Source organism: Prosopis cineraria, unplaced genomic scaffold, assembly GCF_029017545.1.
Source record: "Prosopis cineraria cultivar Desert tree isolate PC_DT_omini unplaced genomic scaffold, ASM2901754v1 PC15, whole genome shotgun sequence".
Lineage (NCBI taxonomy): Eukaryota > Viridiplantae > Streptophyta > Magnoliopsida > Fabales > Fabaceae > Prosopis > Prosopis cineraria.
The window spans coordinates 3,166,091-3,183,260 of record NW_026555346.1 but is presented as its reverse complement, the minus strand read 5'-3'; the positions used below and the strand labels follow the sequence as shown (position 1 = coordinate 3,183,260).

At 33.8% G+C, this 17,170-nt stretch overlaps 2 protein-coding genes across 4 annotated transcripts; one reads left to right on the top strand and one right to left on the bottom strand.

The window, feature by feature from the left end:
- Window positions 1-447: 447 nt before the first annotated feature.
- Window positions 448-5,349, top strand: LOC129294298 (gamma-glutamylcyclotransferase 2-3). 3 transcript variants are annotated; one of them, XM_054932544.1, is made up of 8 exons: window positions 448-760; window positions 886-956; window positions 2,155-2,208; window positions 3,425-3,481; window positions 3,676-3,716; window positions 3,804-3,875; window positions 4,542-4,621; window positions 5,004-5,349. In XM_054932544.1, exons 1-8 carry the CDS (start codon window positions 652-654, stop codon window positions 5,069-5,071), a joined length of 552 nt encoding a protein of 183 aa, XP_054788519.1. In that variant the 5' UTR covers window positions 448-651; the 3' UTR covers window positions 5,072-5,349. The 3 variants fall into 3 exon arrangements, with proteins under 3 accessions (XP_054788519.1, XP_054788520.1, XP_054788518.1); XM_054932543.1 differs by having other exon boundaries at window positions 449-760; window positions 886-962; XM_054932545.1 differs by lacking the exon at window positions 2,155-2,208 and having other exon boundaries at window positions 886-962.
- Window positions 5,350-5,820: 471 nt separating this feature from the next.
- LOC129294295 (uncharacterized) lies at window positions 5,821-12,124 on the bottom strand. Its single transcript, XM_054932540.1, has 9 exons — window positions 11,753-12,124; window positions 11,138-11,243; window positions 9,558-9,865; window positions 9,291-9,396; window positions 8,837-9,205; window positions 8,480-8,556; window positions 8,271-8,395; window positions 6,726-7,007; window positions 5,821-6,104 (listed from the first exon to the last, which is right to left on the bottom strand). Exons 1-9 carry the CDS (start codon window positions 11,875-11,877, stop codon window positions 6,085-6,087), a joined length of 1,518 nt encoding a protein of 505 aa, XP_054788515.1. The 5' UTR covers window positions 11,878-12,124; the 3' UTR covers window positions 5,821-6,084.
- Between the last annotated feature and the right edge of the window lie 5,046 nt (window positions 12,125-17,170).

Below are 17,170 nucleotides of genomic sequence, written 5' to 3'. Positions count from 1 at the left end.
CTAAATAATTTAAAATTGTATTAAAAAAATTATAAAAAAATGAATTGAAGAGGTTAAAACAAAAGTTAAGTTTAACAAAATGAATTATTTTTTTACAATATAACAAAATGATGTTTAAATATTTGTTAAAAAAATACTTATATTTAATATCTGATCATACCTTAAATGATAAAGTTTCTCATAGATGGATAACTGTGTAAAATCAAATAAAATAAAAAATATTTTTAATTATAGTTTTAAATTTTTTAACTACAATTTTAAATTATTTAAATCAAATTTTAGCTGTTGAAGTCAAATTTTAATAAATTAAATTTATTTATTTATTAAATATTAAAATAATAATTTTATAATACTTATTTATTATTATAATAATAATTTTGTGATTTTTTTAAAAAAAATAACAACACTGTAAAACGCAGTGTTTTGGTGCTGAGCTACCACGGTGCTCATCAATCCGTCCCGTTTTGGACTTTCAGTTCACTGTTCTTACCGCTGCGCGACTGCTGCCCTCCTCTGACTGGCTAATCCAATCTTCCTTCCCTTCCAATCCAACTGACGGACAAGCGATTCAGTAATGTGTTGCTACGCCTATCGATAAAGCGGCTTGGAGAAATTAAAGTGGGTCAATAGTCAAAACTCTAAAGCCAGAGTATGGTGATGTGGGTATTTGGGTATGGTTCTCTGATTTGGAAAGCTGGCTTTCCATTTGATGAAAGCGTCGTGTGTTTCATCAGAGGCTATCGGCGTGTCTTCCATCAAGGTCTTTCTCGTTGCATCCCTATCTCTTTTTCTTACTCCTCCCCTTTCTCTCTGTGTGTTTAATCCAACTCTTCATTGGACAAAAGACAACATCAATGATTTGCTTTGGTGGGTCTTCCTTTCCAGGCAGTACTGATCATAGGGGGACCCCTGAATACCCTGGAAGAACAGTAACTCTCGAACCTGCTGAAGGAGAAGTATGTGTAAGTCTTAAGCTGCATAATGATAACCATGTTCACTTTTTTCCTTTACTCATTAAACTGGTCGATCTATCAATTCAATATACGGAATTTCATGGCTCAGGGAGGGGGAAAAAAAAAAGCAGGACATTAATTCATTGCCTTCTGGCCCAAAGAATGCATGTGTTTCATAAGTCTTACGTTTATGTTTTCATATTATGAAATCTTCCATGCTATGAGTTCAATGTTAACCATTGTAAGTCAGTTCTGTGAAATTTTAAATCTTGTCATTAAAATGGAGCGGGAGAAGCTCTCTGCCTTGTCGCATTCTCAATGTTATTCTAATTGAACTACTTCTTTGGTCAGTTTGTTTGTCAGGTTAGGTCGTTGGACATGGCCGTAACTGTTGCTGATATAATTTATCCTTGTTTGAGAATTTAATTTTTTTAAAAAAAGGTGACAAGCGTCAAGGGCCCATTTTCATTTTCTTTCCTTTCCCTTTTTTTTTTTCCTCCTTTGCTATAGGGGGGTGTGTGTGTGTAATGCTTCCCATGTCCCGAGTGTCAAGCGCCTAAATCAAGAAGTATGGTCTAATCAGTTTCTGTACTTCTAATCACTGTAATTAAGTACCTACATGATGAAGTTGAGTCTTCAAAAAGAATAAAATTATTTTAATTGGCGGTTGGTGGTGAAACAAGAATTAAAATTTTTATATTGTTCGGATCAATACTTTTTGTTTGGTTAGTTACTAGGATTAATGAGTATTTTAAACTCTAAACTCTCCTCAACTTCTAAATTCTGAGTGCTTGAAACCCTGTTGTTAAGTTGAAAAAAGTGACTATTATTTTTAATGGTCAAGATGAGTGCCACATTAGCGTGCAAACAGGCTCCACAATTGGAAAAGTAATGGCTATTTTCTCTAATTTAATGGCAAGGTTTTAAGTGCTTTGCATTTAGAAGTTGAGGGGAGCTTTTGCACATTTTAGAAGTTCAAGGTTCAGGGTGCTATTCACTCAATAATTTGGGATTCAGGATGCTCATTAACATAAGTTACTGTGACCTTGTGTGGTAATATTTTCATTCCTCTCCTTGATGTTATGTAAATGCTTTTGTATAAAAAAAGATCGAAGTTGTGTCATGAATTGAAATTATTGAATGCACTTTTTCCATTATATGAATTGTGAAATAGTACTTCCTTGATTTTGCAAGGAGATAGTGGGGAGTTGCTTACAAGATCTATAAGAAGGAAGATCAAGAAATTGCATTTACGGTAGGCTTTTTAACATGCAAATCCTTTTGCTGTTGCTAAAGCTTGAGCTTATATATGGATAAGTTAGGTTTTTCCCCACTTATGACCAATGCTTACTCTCTCAAGTAAGGAATTGGCACTAGTAAGAACATGCCTTTTGACTTTAACTGCAAATTGATATTTTTGTTCTCATGTTACTGACTGTGAGCGTGAATTTAACTGTCACATATACCAAGAGTCTATTCAATTGTTGTGCTGTTACCACGCGATGATGAGATTCAATTGAGATATAAATCAGCCATAATATGGAGGGGTAGAAGATCACATTTACCAAGTCAGAGCCTGATGCTTTTCTAAGCATAATATTGGTGCTGTGGTTTAGTAAGATTAGTACTAAGAAGCTTTGAAGTCCTTACAGAAGACTCTTTTTTTAACATACCCTTTATATAAATCAAAGAGAAGGAAGATAGTGTTATTTGGTTCAAGTCTTTTAGTTGACTTATATGGCTTGGTTACCCAAGAAACTAGACAGGAGCCTGGAAGATTTTTGAAAAGCATTAAGCGGTGATGCGGGAACTGCCACTGTGACCCAATAAACGAAACTGGATGCATTAATAGGAGGTTTGCTACGGGCAGCCATGAGAGGCTTAAGCTTAAGTCAACCTTGATCGGACGGACAATGGGGAATCACTAGGCATCATGATCCTAATATGCAACTTCACGCTATTCGAAACCCCCCTTTTTGTTTGCTCTTATCCCGTGAGTTTGTTTTTTGATATTTTGGCTAGACTTATTGTCTAGTAAATCTTCAGAGCAATGGCTTTTTTAATACACTTTCTGCTATTGTGGCTTACTATACCCTCCTCATGATGGTGCTCTAGTAATTAATTGTCACCGCGATTAATTTGTCAGATGCATAACTGTGAAAGAAAGGCAATACTGAACAGTGAAGTCCTGATGGTTATGATAACTCTGTAAACTTGAAATTTTCATCCGTCAATCTAAACCAGCAGACGAAGGCATTCTCCCCTCTCAAGGCCCATAGAATCTTGTAATTTGAGGGTATAATAATTGCAAGCTTACAGAAATTGTAACAAAACGGCTTTTTCCTATAGAAACTGCATTGTGCTCACCTAGCAGGGATGAATTGTTGCAAATGACTCAATGCTGGTGAGAGGCCGCATATTCAGTTTCGGTATATTATTGATTGATATATTTTAATGTAATTATTATACAGTATCTTGAGGCGAGGGAGAAGCAGTACGACAAGAAGGTCTACCTTGATGTTTTCGCTGTGAGTAATATATGCTATGTTTCTTCTAGAATCTCAATGATTAATGATATATCTAAAGAGTTTGTTGTTGATGGAACATAATAGCCTTGTGCAATCCATATAATCAACTTCATCTAATTGGATAAAGCTTGTTCTATTTTATTTTGCTCTATTAATTTGTTTTTTGAATTAGCATCTGCTAAAATTTGTTTCAGGAGCTTACAGCTACAACTCCAGCCATTTCTGGAGTGATGGTGTAAGTGGAAGAGACGCTGCAGAACCTTTTCATTGTTTACATGTCTCGTCATCAATCGTTAAAATTATCGGTGTCTGCATATTGCAGATACATAGCATCTCCAGACAAGGACGTCAACACAAATTACTTGGGCCCTGCATCTGTTGAAGAGATAGCGAGGTTTGCATCTTTGGCCCCGTGCGTTTTTGGTCTTGAATTTTAGCGTAAAGTAATCTCTACTTAGCATGATAAATTAGTTACTTCAGTCTGAATTCTCAACTCGAGTATTCTATCCCATATCAAATGCACACTTTTGGAAACTAGTAAATTTTTAAAAGGCTAGTGATTTTCTCACAGGCCAGCTGTGGAAAATCTGCATGGTGATGATTCGCATGTAGTGAGCTATCAAGTCCAGGAATGAGGTTGCTTAGCTTACCCTAGTTTGAGGAAAGATATTAGAGACAGTTTTTTTTTTTTTTTTTTGGGAACAAAATTAGAGAGTTTAATTCATGTGGCAGTTTGAGTTTTATGATATTCTGTTAGCTCTTGGAAGTAACGTCGGTTCAACACATGGTGCTCTGTGCCTGTGTACGTTACGTATGACTCTATATTTAATGAATGACAAATCAGTAGAGATTCAGATCAGTTAAAACCTCCACACATCCCTCTCTTCTTCTGCTATCATGCATGATATTTAGCAAGCTAAATATACAGGATGATGTTGAACTTTCTATCTACTTGCTATTCTATAATGTAATTCATGCTACAGAACCGCGTGTGCTGCGGAAACTTGGGGTTTAGTTGCCAGTCATTATGTTTCATTTTACCCTCATTGTATCCGTGTAGGCAAATAATTCGGGCTGAAGGTCCGTCAGGACCTAACACAGATTATCTTTTCCAACTTGAGAAAGCTTTGCTTCAAATAGGTGAGGTCTATTTATTGTATACTGATCATTCTAATAAATGTATATCTTATTTGTCTACTCCCTCTGTCTTTATATATAAAGTATTTTTTAGAAATTTATTTTATCCCTAAATATAAGGAGTAACAATGATATTTGTTAATAGTTAGACAATTTTGTCCTTATCTTAGAAAATGGAATAGATTGTTAATTATATGATTTTCCTATCACTATCATGATATTAATTATGATATTGTTAGAAGTAAAACTGAAAAATCATTATGTTTTTATGTGAGTTCAACTAAATAACAATCTTTTATTGATATGCGGGATTTGGTTAAAAACACCTTATACATAGGGAGGAAAGAAGTTTTTTTTTTTCCTTCTAATTGTTTGTTCCTTTTAGGGTGCCAAGACAAGCACGTCATGGATCTTGCAAATGAAGTTCGGCGTATTCTTTCAGAACAGAAGTGAATGTTGAAGGTTGTTTTGGGCACTGTGTGTGGAATTGGATCCTCAAAATGGAGCAATCCTGTATTGAACTACATTGTCTGTACTGTATTGTTTCTGGACAATGGTAGAATATCCATGTCCAGCGATCTTTCAAATTAACGATGGCGCCATTGCGATGCATACGCCCCTGATTGGTTAATTACTTTACAATGCATATCTAGCACAATCATTTTTTTTTTTATCATGTTTGTAATAATGGCACTTGGTGATGACGTAATTTAATACTCCTTTTGGTCTAATTTATAAATTACTTTTAACATATTTTATTGAAATAAAAAAAATTAAATTTCATTAATTTTATTTTAAAATTTAATATTTTTACCTTTTACTTTTAATAAATATTTTTAAATTTTATTACTAATATTTTTACTCAAAATATTTAATAAGAATACAAATGAAAAAAGAAACATTAAAAATTAACAAGTGTTTTATAAACAGAATAATTTTTTTTCTCTCTCTACACTGTAAAAAAGATCAGAGGAGTAATATTGAGCTCCATATATTATGCATAAGCTTAAAAATTATCACTTTATTTACAATTTGAGAATAATGCAACTTTCTCTCCCTCCCCCCTCAATCGAGTTGGATTACAATGGATTTTTTTTCATATGATCATATGAAATAAAATTAATAGATCTTTAATAGCCTGCAGTGATTTCTATTGGCCAAAATGACATTTGAGTTGTATTCGAGATGAGGCAGCAACTTAATTTACCTAAAAAATAGAGAGAAAAAATGAACCTCACTGTCAATAAGTTCGTTCCTACAAACGGATCACGGGAGAAACTGAGCGCCTCTCCCAACCACTCGAACAACTGAAGTCACTAGTCTACAACATCAAACAACTATCGTCCATTTCCACAGGAAGCAAAGGGGTATTTAATTACATTATACACCATCACCTCTAACTTGCAGCGGGGAAATCGCCTTTCATACCCCGCAATCGACCTTTCACGTGTCAGCAATTGCACGATTTATTCGCTGTCCTCTTCATCTGCAGAACGGAGAACGATGTAAGGACACAATCTCCAAGAAAGGTAAAAAACCATTCTCCAACTCCAACTCAGCCAATTGCAGTACATGGATATTGCATTAACCAGGATGCCCTTAAACCTCTCTGGTCACCCTTTTTATTGAAAAATAAAGAATTCCTACATCTCCCCAATTTTAAATGACCCTCGCCCTCAACCCTCAATTCAACACCAAATAACACATCACACAACAACGCTTTATGTACATTCACGGCTAGAATTCAGAGAAAGGTCCTAGAAAATTAAGGCTTTACTCGTCCAGATAATTTTCAAATTTTGAACTTGTCCCACTCTGTAAGTCCTGAATATTATTGGTGACAGCATCAAGATACCAAAACAGAACTAAATACAGGACATGTCCTAAGGTAGTTTGACGTTGAAATCATTTAATCAGATGGCTTCTGCTACCCAAGATTTCATGGTGCTTCGGCCCTTGCAAAGAATTTAGTTAATATTAACTGGAAGCTACTTATCAATAGTGCAGAAAGCACAATGATCACATGATGCCAGAATCTATGATCATTTCTGTTATAACCAATAAAAAAGAATAAAAAATAGCCTTATTGCATGTTAGATAGACATACCCTCGTTAAGCTCCTCACTCTGACTTCCATCATCATCACCACTGTTCTCTTCTTCCTCATCTTCTTCATCCTCTTCGTCATCATTGCTTTCATCATCACTATTCTCAACATCATCACCATTCTCAACATCATCACCATTGGTTTTTGTTTCAACTGGTTCTTTGGCCTTCTGAGGAATAGCAAAACTAGTTGATCGTCGCCGTGAACTTGACACGATATTGCTCACATCAATACCCTCAAGTTCCTTTGCTCTTTCCTTCTTCCTTTTCACTTCCTTAATTTCTGCGTAAATAAAAAAAGATATGGGTCCTTAATAGCAAATTCAGAACAAGAAGTTCCAGCACCAAACTGTAGGGGTGTCATGTCTAAAACCCTTTATGCAGCATCTAGATTTCTAAAACTTTGACACCATAAGAAAACTCATAAACACTGATGATATCATCTAATTGGATTTAAAAGAAATAACCCCCCCCAAAAAAAAAAATTTAGTAGTTTGACATGATTATATACAAAATAAAACTAAAATACTTCATTTCTCAACAATGGTTGACAATTTTAAAGGGTAAGAAGTTGTACAATTTAATTTTATTATTTTAATGATGAGTAATAAAAATTATAAATGGAATTAAGTTAATAAAGATGGCATACAAATTTAGGATGAACAAAATACCCATACCCAATGAACACAGGCATCTCTGAAGTACCCATAAGGCTACCATTGGTAATAAAAATCCTATATAATGATGGCTCGAATTAGTTTGGGTAGATGATAGTAATGCCCTAGGTTCCCCAAGAGCGGGCATGGAATTTTAAAAAAAAAATTACCCACTAAGGTTTGGATATGAGGATTCTCATGGGTATTACAAGAGCAAGGATTTCAGTAGCAAGATTCCCACCCATCTCAGGCCTTAGTGTTCATAATATATATATATATATATTACTTATTTAAATCTATAAATATTTATATATATAAATTGAAATAAAATGTTAAAAAAAAGGGTAAAAGAAAGATCCCATACCAATAGTAGGGTAATGAGTTTTAAATCATACTAATTGTCGTTCAAGACATTATACTCTTTGCCGTGATTTTACATGAACAAATTTTATGTAAACAAGTGAAAAAGCTTTATTGTGAAAATATTCCTGTATATGGATGGAGGGTTTCCATGATTCATTACATGGTCAAACCTGTGCAGGTTATGCGATAAATTTTGGAAGTTTAATAAATTGTTGGATGACTTCCATGAGTTGTACTAGTTACACTTGCAAACTTAAAGCCAATTATCCTATCAAGTATTGCAGCCAAGTTTCTCGGAAAAACATTACAAATTATCAGAACTAACAAAACTAGGAATAAGCTAGACTTGCAATAGGTTCCAATTGTCTAATATCGAGTAAAGATAAAAGGACATAGTGGAAAACTGTGGCTATAACTCCAAAAGCTCTGTTTTGAAGAATACATATTTCATTATACACACACAGTGTAAATACCGCAGCTAACATCCAGAGGCATAAGCAAAAATAAGCTCAACAACCAAAGCCAACCTTTTTCAGATGGATTTGAAGACAATCCTTCTCTAGACAGTATTTCTTCCAACTCCTTTATCAGCTGGGCTTCCCGCTTAGTTTCAGGAACCTGTTTGACTCTTCTGTAGATAACAGGCGGAACACTGCAACAAAAGTATACAATGTCAAGCTATCACCCTCAACAAGGACCTGGAATCATGAAAAGGGAAGCAAAAATAGCAATTGACCTCATTCCACAAGCTTTAATAACAGATTTTAGGTGCTCCACTTGTTTACCATACGCAGGGGTTGAAACTTCTTTCTTCTGCATTTGAGGGGGAAAAGACAGGAAAATGTAAATATGCTTGCACATGAAACAAACATCCACATGCACATCAAAAATATGCGCAGGTTATTCAATCAACTAGTAGGAAGAGAGGTAACAAAGAAAGTTAATGCTAGCTTCATGCAAACCTGAACAGCACAGCTATCATGTGTATTATATTATAAAAAACAGTTATTTTCATTGAATATGACTATTCCATTAAAAAGTGGTTATGGTCTAAACTGTCTCATTAAAACCATCATATAACAATCAGTGTCACCTTTGTAATTTTCTCTGGTGATGATTGGGACTGATCATCTTCAGAGTCTTTTCCAGGATCTTCTGAATCTCTGCTGTCCTCTGAGGCTTTTTTAGCTGACTTGATCCTTTTCTTAGAAGACAATTCAGTCTCCTCTGCGGATCGTCTCCGCTTTCTAGGTTCAAGGGAGTTCCACAACTTCCCTTTTGGAATACTTCTTTTTATAGGTTTAATTTCATTTTCCTGTTCCTGGTCCTCTTCAGCATGCTGATCTGAGGCATCAGAGCTCTCTTCACTACTGACCTTTTTAGTTGCTTTGGCGTCAGGTTTTTTCTTAACAATTTTCTTGGCACTGTTTGTAGGCTTTGAAACTTGACAAGATTTTAACACCTTCCAAAAAAAAAAAAATAGTTAAAAATCTCATAGTGCACACTGTACTAGCCTGAATCACACTTTCTGGACTCAAATCACTCACTTCCTCTAGCTGCTGGCTTATAAGTTTCTTATAGGGATCGAGAGAAAATTTCTCAAGTTTCAGATCTTCCTCCAACAGTCGACGAAGACCAGCCATTGTGACTTTCCTGAAATAAGAAAGCCAACAGCACCCATGTCCAAACTCAATTTAAAAATTCATAAAATCAAAAGTAGGACAATGAGAATTGTGTAATATATGGTGAATAAGATCTATAATATTGTTGAGTAAAAACAGAAAGATAAATATTGAAAAGAATAAGTTGCATACTCTGAATTGGCTTTAACATAAGAAGATCTTTTTCTAATGGCTTTCTTAATCATGGTCTCACTTGGAATTGCGTTTTTGCCATTGCCTTCAGCTTCCTCAGTTTCAAGTTTAACTGATTTTTCTTCATGTAGAAGACCTAATACTGGAGAATCTTCCATTTTATCTTCATCATCAGGACAAAGATTCTTTACATCCTTTTTTGAATGGATTTCTTCAGTTGATCCTTCTTTCTCCTGTGTACTTGCACCTTTTTCCCCTGTATCCCCAGATATCTTTGGACCTTTATCATCTCCAACCCCTTCTAAGCTCTACCAGTAATAAGGAGAGGTTAAAAATATACAGACACATAACATTGATATATGGCTAGTGAACAAAATTAAGCATGCTTTATTACAATCAAAGTTTCAAAATTGAATAAGATATAATACATTGTAAAGCAAAATGCTATTATTACTAACAGCAATTAGCAGCCCAAAAAAAAAAAATCCAACATCACAGTCCTCTACAATAATTGATTATGTCCACCTGAGTCTTCTTTAGCACGTTGAGCGCCCAGTTAAACAGAGTAAAATAGCTTGTCATGAAATTTAAGTAGAAGTCAAGTAGTGCTTCATTTACCGATTGACTCTTAATTTCTTCAATTGCAACCAACCATACTTGAGGGTTAATATTGACAATGCATGTGCTCTTTGACACAAAGGCCAAGGTCATATACACTTGGGATAATCATATATGTGCAAAGCACAGCATGGCCATAAGTTAATGCAATAGTCAAGCATTAAAACAACAACATGCAGTGCAAGTGCCCATGAACTTTAATATTTAGGGGAGGAATCTCTCAAATGCTATTGTATTTTCTATGGGCAAGGGGTCCAAACAAATGAAGTAACTAATGCTAAATAGGTTATCGCTTCAGGAATCAAACTTTGCAGGGTGTAAGTATTGCATGAATTAACCATTACAAAGAGGAGACCATGACACCATAAAGCACCATAGCCTAATTTGGTCTCACAACATAGTGTTGGTATAATGTGCCTCAATATACACTTTTGTAGCAACATTTGGAGTTTCTGGATTCAAGTCCAAGGTTACCAATGCACAGCCCTAAGAGTGAGCAAATAAAACATCGGTTTGTAATCTGCTACTGCACCGCCCAAATTGGACAGTGCCAAGATAATTAACTCGGATTTTAAAAAAAAAAATGCACAAAGGTTAGCTTCAAGTTTAACCCCAGTATCATCACCAACTTCCCTATAATGTACATAATATGTACAAATGATAGCAGCAGCACCTAATGCAACTAAAATTTGTGAAATTGCAGAGAACCCCTTTTGGCATACTTTCTAAAAGGTTAAGAAGATAAAATGTTAGCTGTGTATGTATTTAAAATCACTCGTTCATTTATTATGCATGCCTATGACAATATTTCATGCTAAACATTTTATTTCAATTTGCACAAAATAAAAGGTGATGAGCATCCTTTTTACGCAATCATGTGGTAAGCTGATGAGAAGGCCCAAGCACATCTTTTCCATTGTTTCACTAGGTGAGGATAAAAGGTTTTTAATGCAAACAAGTACCTTCAGCAAGCATTGCTTGACAAATCTCTTATGCACGTCTAATGCATATGGCTCCAACCCCAGATCTTTCTCAAGCAATCTACGAACCCCCTCAAACGTCAGAGAACTGCATTTAAAGACAAATGCAAGAACTAATATTTTAGATATCCCGATAAAAGGTCAGATAGAGAATTCATCAGTTGTCACTTGGCAGAGAAATTACGGTCATTGCACTAAATCATTATTGTACTGTAGATATACATCAATCAATGAATTTTGATAGTATCCATTGTTTTCTTGGGTTCGCTAGGTTGATAGGTGCTAACATTCATGCTAACATAGAAACTCTAACTACGGATAGCAGAGTAACATTATACTTTTCTCCTAGTGGAGAGTGCATGACAGCATGAGGATGAGGTGTTTCGTCACGTTTGCATATTTATATGCGTGAGCCAAATCACAGACTCCCGTCGAAGGGGCAAAAATTATTTGGAAGTGGGGAAAATTCTGACGATAAGATGATTACACAGTATAGAGAACTTTCCGAGTTAAGATAAACATGTAGTCTCCGAATAATTGATTCAAATTTGAAGCCAATTAGGCGGAGAAGCAGCGAGAGAGAGGGGAATTAAGTACTCGGCTTGTTCCTTGAAGTGAGCAACGCGAGAGCACATAGCAGTCTGAATCTGCGACTCGATGTCACGAGCATCCGCCTTCGTATCCTTCTTAGGTGTCTCGGTTTCTAGTGCCTCCTCCGCCATTCTCTGCTGTCTCGGAGCGCAGGGGCAGCAGCAAGAGTTACTGCAGTGTAAAAGTCGAAGACCCCGTTCAGCTCCCCAAGCTAAAACCTCGGAAGAAGGGCAGAGATAGCGGGACTTCTGTGTGAAGGAGTGGGAACGGAAACGAAGAAGATGGTTAGATTACTTCGATGTAATCCCAGTACAGCAATTTTAGGGTACACAAGAGCCTTCCCACTCATCTAAACACAGTTAACGACTGGCGATGTTCAGATCACGACTCATCACCGATGCGTTGGTTTTTTTTTTTTTTTTAAAGAGAGAAATACATTAACAATAATGATAATGATAATGATAATGATAATGATAATGATAAAGTAATTAATTATAGGAAAAATCAGTGAAAAGGGCATGGTTGGAAGCAAAATTGGTTTTAAGAATCATGAAGAACCAGACTCATTTTAATATTCAAAAAAGATGAGATGAATGGACCAAAATGTCTTTTATTATTGGGCGAGAAGAATATTGTAAATCAGAGACGATTTCTTGCAGATAATGTGAGTTGCAACTTGAATCTTTCATCTTTTTATGTGCGACTATGTGTCGTTATAATTATGCAACTCTTTTCTAAAAGAACTCTTCTTTAAAACTAATATTTGAACACCATTGAAAGTTTTTCATAGTATGGATAGAAATTAAATAAGAGAGATGATCCCTAATTGAAGAACCACAGAGACGAATGAGGTAGAAAAGTTGGGCATAGTTGTGACGGCAAGAGATTTTCACTCAAGCTCTAAATGATTGAAGGACCATCATTGAAAGTTGATTTGCATACTGGTGTTATGGCTAAAGGGATTCTGACATTTGTGATCACTCTGATGGTTCTTTTTATCATACTTAAAGGCCCTCATAATGAATTGTTGAAGACTTGCTGGTTGTGTCTATCGTGGTTCTGGTCATGGCTGGCTCTGCTTACACCGAGCTTGTAACATCCCAATTTAAATTTTAATAGTTAATTTAGGTTAATAGAAATTTTTTTTTTAAAAAAAATAATAATATTTAGAGGTAAGAAAATTAGTAAAAATGATTATTAAATCTAATTTAGGATATAATTCTAAATTTAAAAAAAAATAAATAAATTTATTAAAAAAATTAATTAAAAAAAATTAATTATTAAATTATTATTATAATAAAAAAAAGGGAAAAAGGTATGCCAAAACAAAAAAAAGGAAGAAGAAGAGAAAACGAATTTGCTTTCAGCGCCGCATGAATAGTAAGTATAAAATAATAATAAAAAAAAGGGGGAAGAGAGAGAAGAAGAATAATAATAAAAAAAAATGTGTGGGACCCACTGAATTTTTATAAAAACTCACCTTCCTTCATTTCCTCATTCATTCTGCGCGCGAGCTGAGGCGGAGAGAAGCGAGTTGCCGGTGCGAAATATCTAAATTTTAAGGTAAGAGTTTTTAATAGGATATTTAGGGTGTGATTTTAAGCTTTTCAAGACTAAGTAAGTGTTCTAAAAATTTTTCTTAGTCATCCTTCTTATTTAGTTTCTGAGTTTGTAGTGGTAGAAAATTTAAGATCTGGAAGAGGGATGAATTTATGTTGAATAAATATGATTTTTGAGGTTGTCAGTAGTATAATAAATGTTCTAGAGTATAAATTTATTGATGATCTTTGAATCTGTGGCTTATGGATCAAATTCTAAACTAGATCTGAAAATATATGTTGATTTATTGAGGTTTAGATGATTATTTGGGATGAGAAATGAATTATTATGGTTATAGGATTATGATTCTAAGCTAGAGACTCAATTTTTAATTTTTGGGTATTTTAGGTACGAATTTATAAAATAAAAAAAATTTGATAATAGAAATTAGTTTAAAATTTGATTTTTAGATTATTAATGTTTATTGATAATTAAAAGAGGAGTTAAAAATTTTACTTAATAGTATTAACTATAGATTTGTATTAAGATTGAGATTAGGAATTATGTTATATTTTTAATTCTATTATTAGAATTATTTTATTAGTTTTAAAAATTGAAACTAATATTTATAAATAATATGTTATTTGTAGATTGTATTACTGGTGAAGATTGTGGAGAGAGAGAAATTTTAAGGAATAATTTATTGAAAAAGCCACAAGGTAACCATGCTTTTAATTTATGATTAGTGTTACTTCTTGTTAATTGGGTGATTATTGAGAAAATTATGAATTTTGTAATATTGTATAATTGTGCAATATTATTATGAATTTGTTTAATTATTGTGGGAGGTGTTGGGAGACTTGCTATTATTGTTGTATTTATGTGTCACGTGGTACGCCCCTATTGTAGCTCAATAGGTGGCTTGTAAGGGCTCGGGCTAATCTACCTTTGGCCGGGTAATTTAGCACCGAGTGAGGGCTACGACTTGAGGTTAATGGAGGGATATAAGGATGGTTGTTTGTGTTTATTATAATATTTCTTATATTTGTTGGAATTATATTATTTTTAATTCTCACTTAGTAAGCACACACTTAACTGTTTGTATACACTATCATAAATTGGCTTTGGTTACTGGGACTTTTGAGTCTCATTATGTGGTTAACAATTTTCAGGAGAAGAGCCACGAGTGACACGTAGAGGAGTCCCAGAGGCTTAGTGGTATAGATCCACTGTCTCTTTTGGGTATTTAATTTATGATTTATAATGTGTTATATTGCCAATATTAGAACTTTTTTATGTTTATTGTCAATTTATATGAATATATAAATGTAATCATGCCTTTCAAACTATTTCTATTTTTGGTACATTTGGATGACTGTAATTTTAATATTTGGTTTACTTTGGATTGGTTAAAATGGCATGATTATAAGGTCAAATAACTGGCTTGTGTTGAAAATTGATTAATTGCTTATTTTACTTGTTGGGAGTATAAGGATGGACAAATGTGATTTAGTTTACTTGTTGGGAGTATAAAGATGGACAAATGTGATTTAGCCTAATGGCATGTGGGAGGTAAAAATTTATCTGAAATGTTATAGTGTGTGAGTTGAAGCCAATTATAAAATATTTTATATCGAAATTATTGATATAAAAATGTGTTGGGTGGCTGTAACCCAACTATGGTTGAGTTAAATTATTTAAAAAAAAAATTTGGTGTGTTACAGAGCTCTTCACGAATCCTACCAAAGTGAGTAATCACATCTTTTCGCGAGCTTTTAAATTTTACAATACAAATATTGTTTGATAACCTTTGCAAGGGACTTGTTATTTTACCATTGCAACTCCTCATCCGATTATTTTTAAAATATTTGATTCTGTCTATTTTTTTTTTGGCCTTTCATACCATTCCTAGATGTATTCACCTTCCATGTTCCAACCTTTAGTACTGTTATGTATGATGTGACTACCTTTTAAAAGTTTTTGTTACATGAAAATAATGAGTAATAAAGGGAGGGGTTGAAGTTTGTTAGTAAGCAATGTACCCATGTAAATGTCCATAAGCATAAACAGGAAGATAAGATATCCAAATGTACTAGGATGTGATATGAATTCAATATGGGTTCTGTAGTAAAATATTGATATTATATATATATATATATATGATTTTTTTTAATTTGCATGCAACAATATGTACATAGGTGCTACTCTTTTGTTGTTCGAGAAACATTGTTAATAACTTTTAGTAAAAAGGTCATGGATTTGCATCTTGACATTCATGTGACATTTTTTTTTTTCATCGACAGATAATCCTAGATCATGACAACACCTCACTTTTGTCTTTGTTAGAGGGTTGTTAGTTCTAAAAATGCAAGTGTAATTAAATTGATAAAAAATTTGGGGGCTAGCTTTTGTACTCCCCTCTCTTCCCTCATGCTGCGTTAATGATCATAAAGATCAATTTAAGGCAACACTTGATGTTCTCTTTCCATCCCTCTTTTGCTCTTTTTACCCCCTTTTACATGCCTCAATTATTATTTTTTAGTTTAACTTTGTTCTTGTAGCATGTCCATTCATAATCCAGGCTTGTCTTCTTGTAATATATAGTGTAAAGGTAATAGGATTCAATGAGTCTCGATGTTCAATTAGTCTTATTTTAAAGTTGCAAATAGGGATAATAAAGTTCTCTTTCTGTGATGTGCCGTGTGAGAATAATTTTTTGTTAGGCCTGATCTTGAATTAATGATAGAGAATGTGTGTAAAAACTGGGAACATGACAAAGTGATGAAAATGGTTGAAGAAAAATCTACCAAGTATGGTTGACTCATTTGAGTTAAATAGTTTTTGCTTGTCTTGTGATAGCTAACTATGCCATTAACATTACCTTTGTTACTTGTGTGAAGTAGTAAATTTTGTGGAAAAATGCTTGATCACTTATTCTCGATTCTTATTTTGATTTGCAGAATTATTTAATTATTCTTCATAAATTTTCAGACAAATGCATTTGTCCCCCTCCCTTTTTATGCTTCCATGAGTTTATAATGCAAATGAGTTTTCTAAATGGTTGTAGATTCAATTGGAGAATACATTAGGCAAGGAGCATCATTAGTGGTTTTATTAAATGTTGTAAATCGGTAAGACTGTACTTTCATCATTACATAGTTTTTGGCTTTTTGCTAACATTATTAACATTCATAGGTGCTGCATATTTCTTAATTATTTTAGCGAGAGTTCATGGGACTTTTTAAAACCAACCAAAAATACTTGCATGGATGGTAAATGATGTGATTTGATCTATTAGGAGTATAGCCAAAAATAGAGAACAAATGAGTAGGCTTATCATCTTTTCAACAACTCCAGCCTCATCAACTCAAATCACCTTTAAAATTTGTCAATATTTTGCTTCCACTTCTCCTTTTAATGTGCTTATTAGTGGCTCATGTATGTGACCAACCTCTTATAGTCACATGAACTTGTTGGGTTCAATGAGTATTTTAACCTTAAAATCTTTTTTTCTACTTGATAAAGTTAAATATTCAATTTAATATTGCAATCCTTTTATTCTTTAGGATCAGAATCTGAAATTATTATTCTTTCAAGCTGTTGGAAATAAATTAACGTAATAAATGTAAATATCACAATTTTAAAAAACCAATACTTAAAGTGATTTCTCACACAACTTCTTTATCTAGTAAAATCGGCCACTCCTTATATATAATCATTTTTTATTTGCTTTTTCTTTGTAGGCATTTGCTGATGAAATTAGCATACCATTTCTAGAAACAAGTGAAAGAATGCTACAAATATGGAATAGGCATTCATGGCCATGACTTCTAGAAAGGATTTGGCTACAAGAAAAATAAGGTTTTGTCTGAATATGAGAAAAAA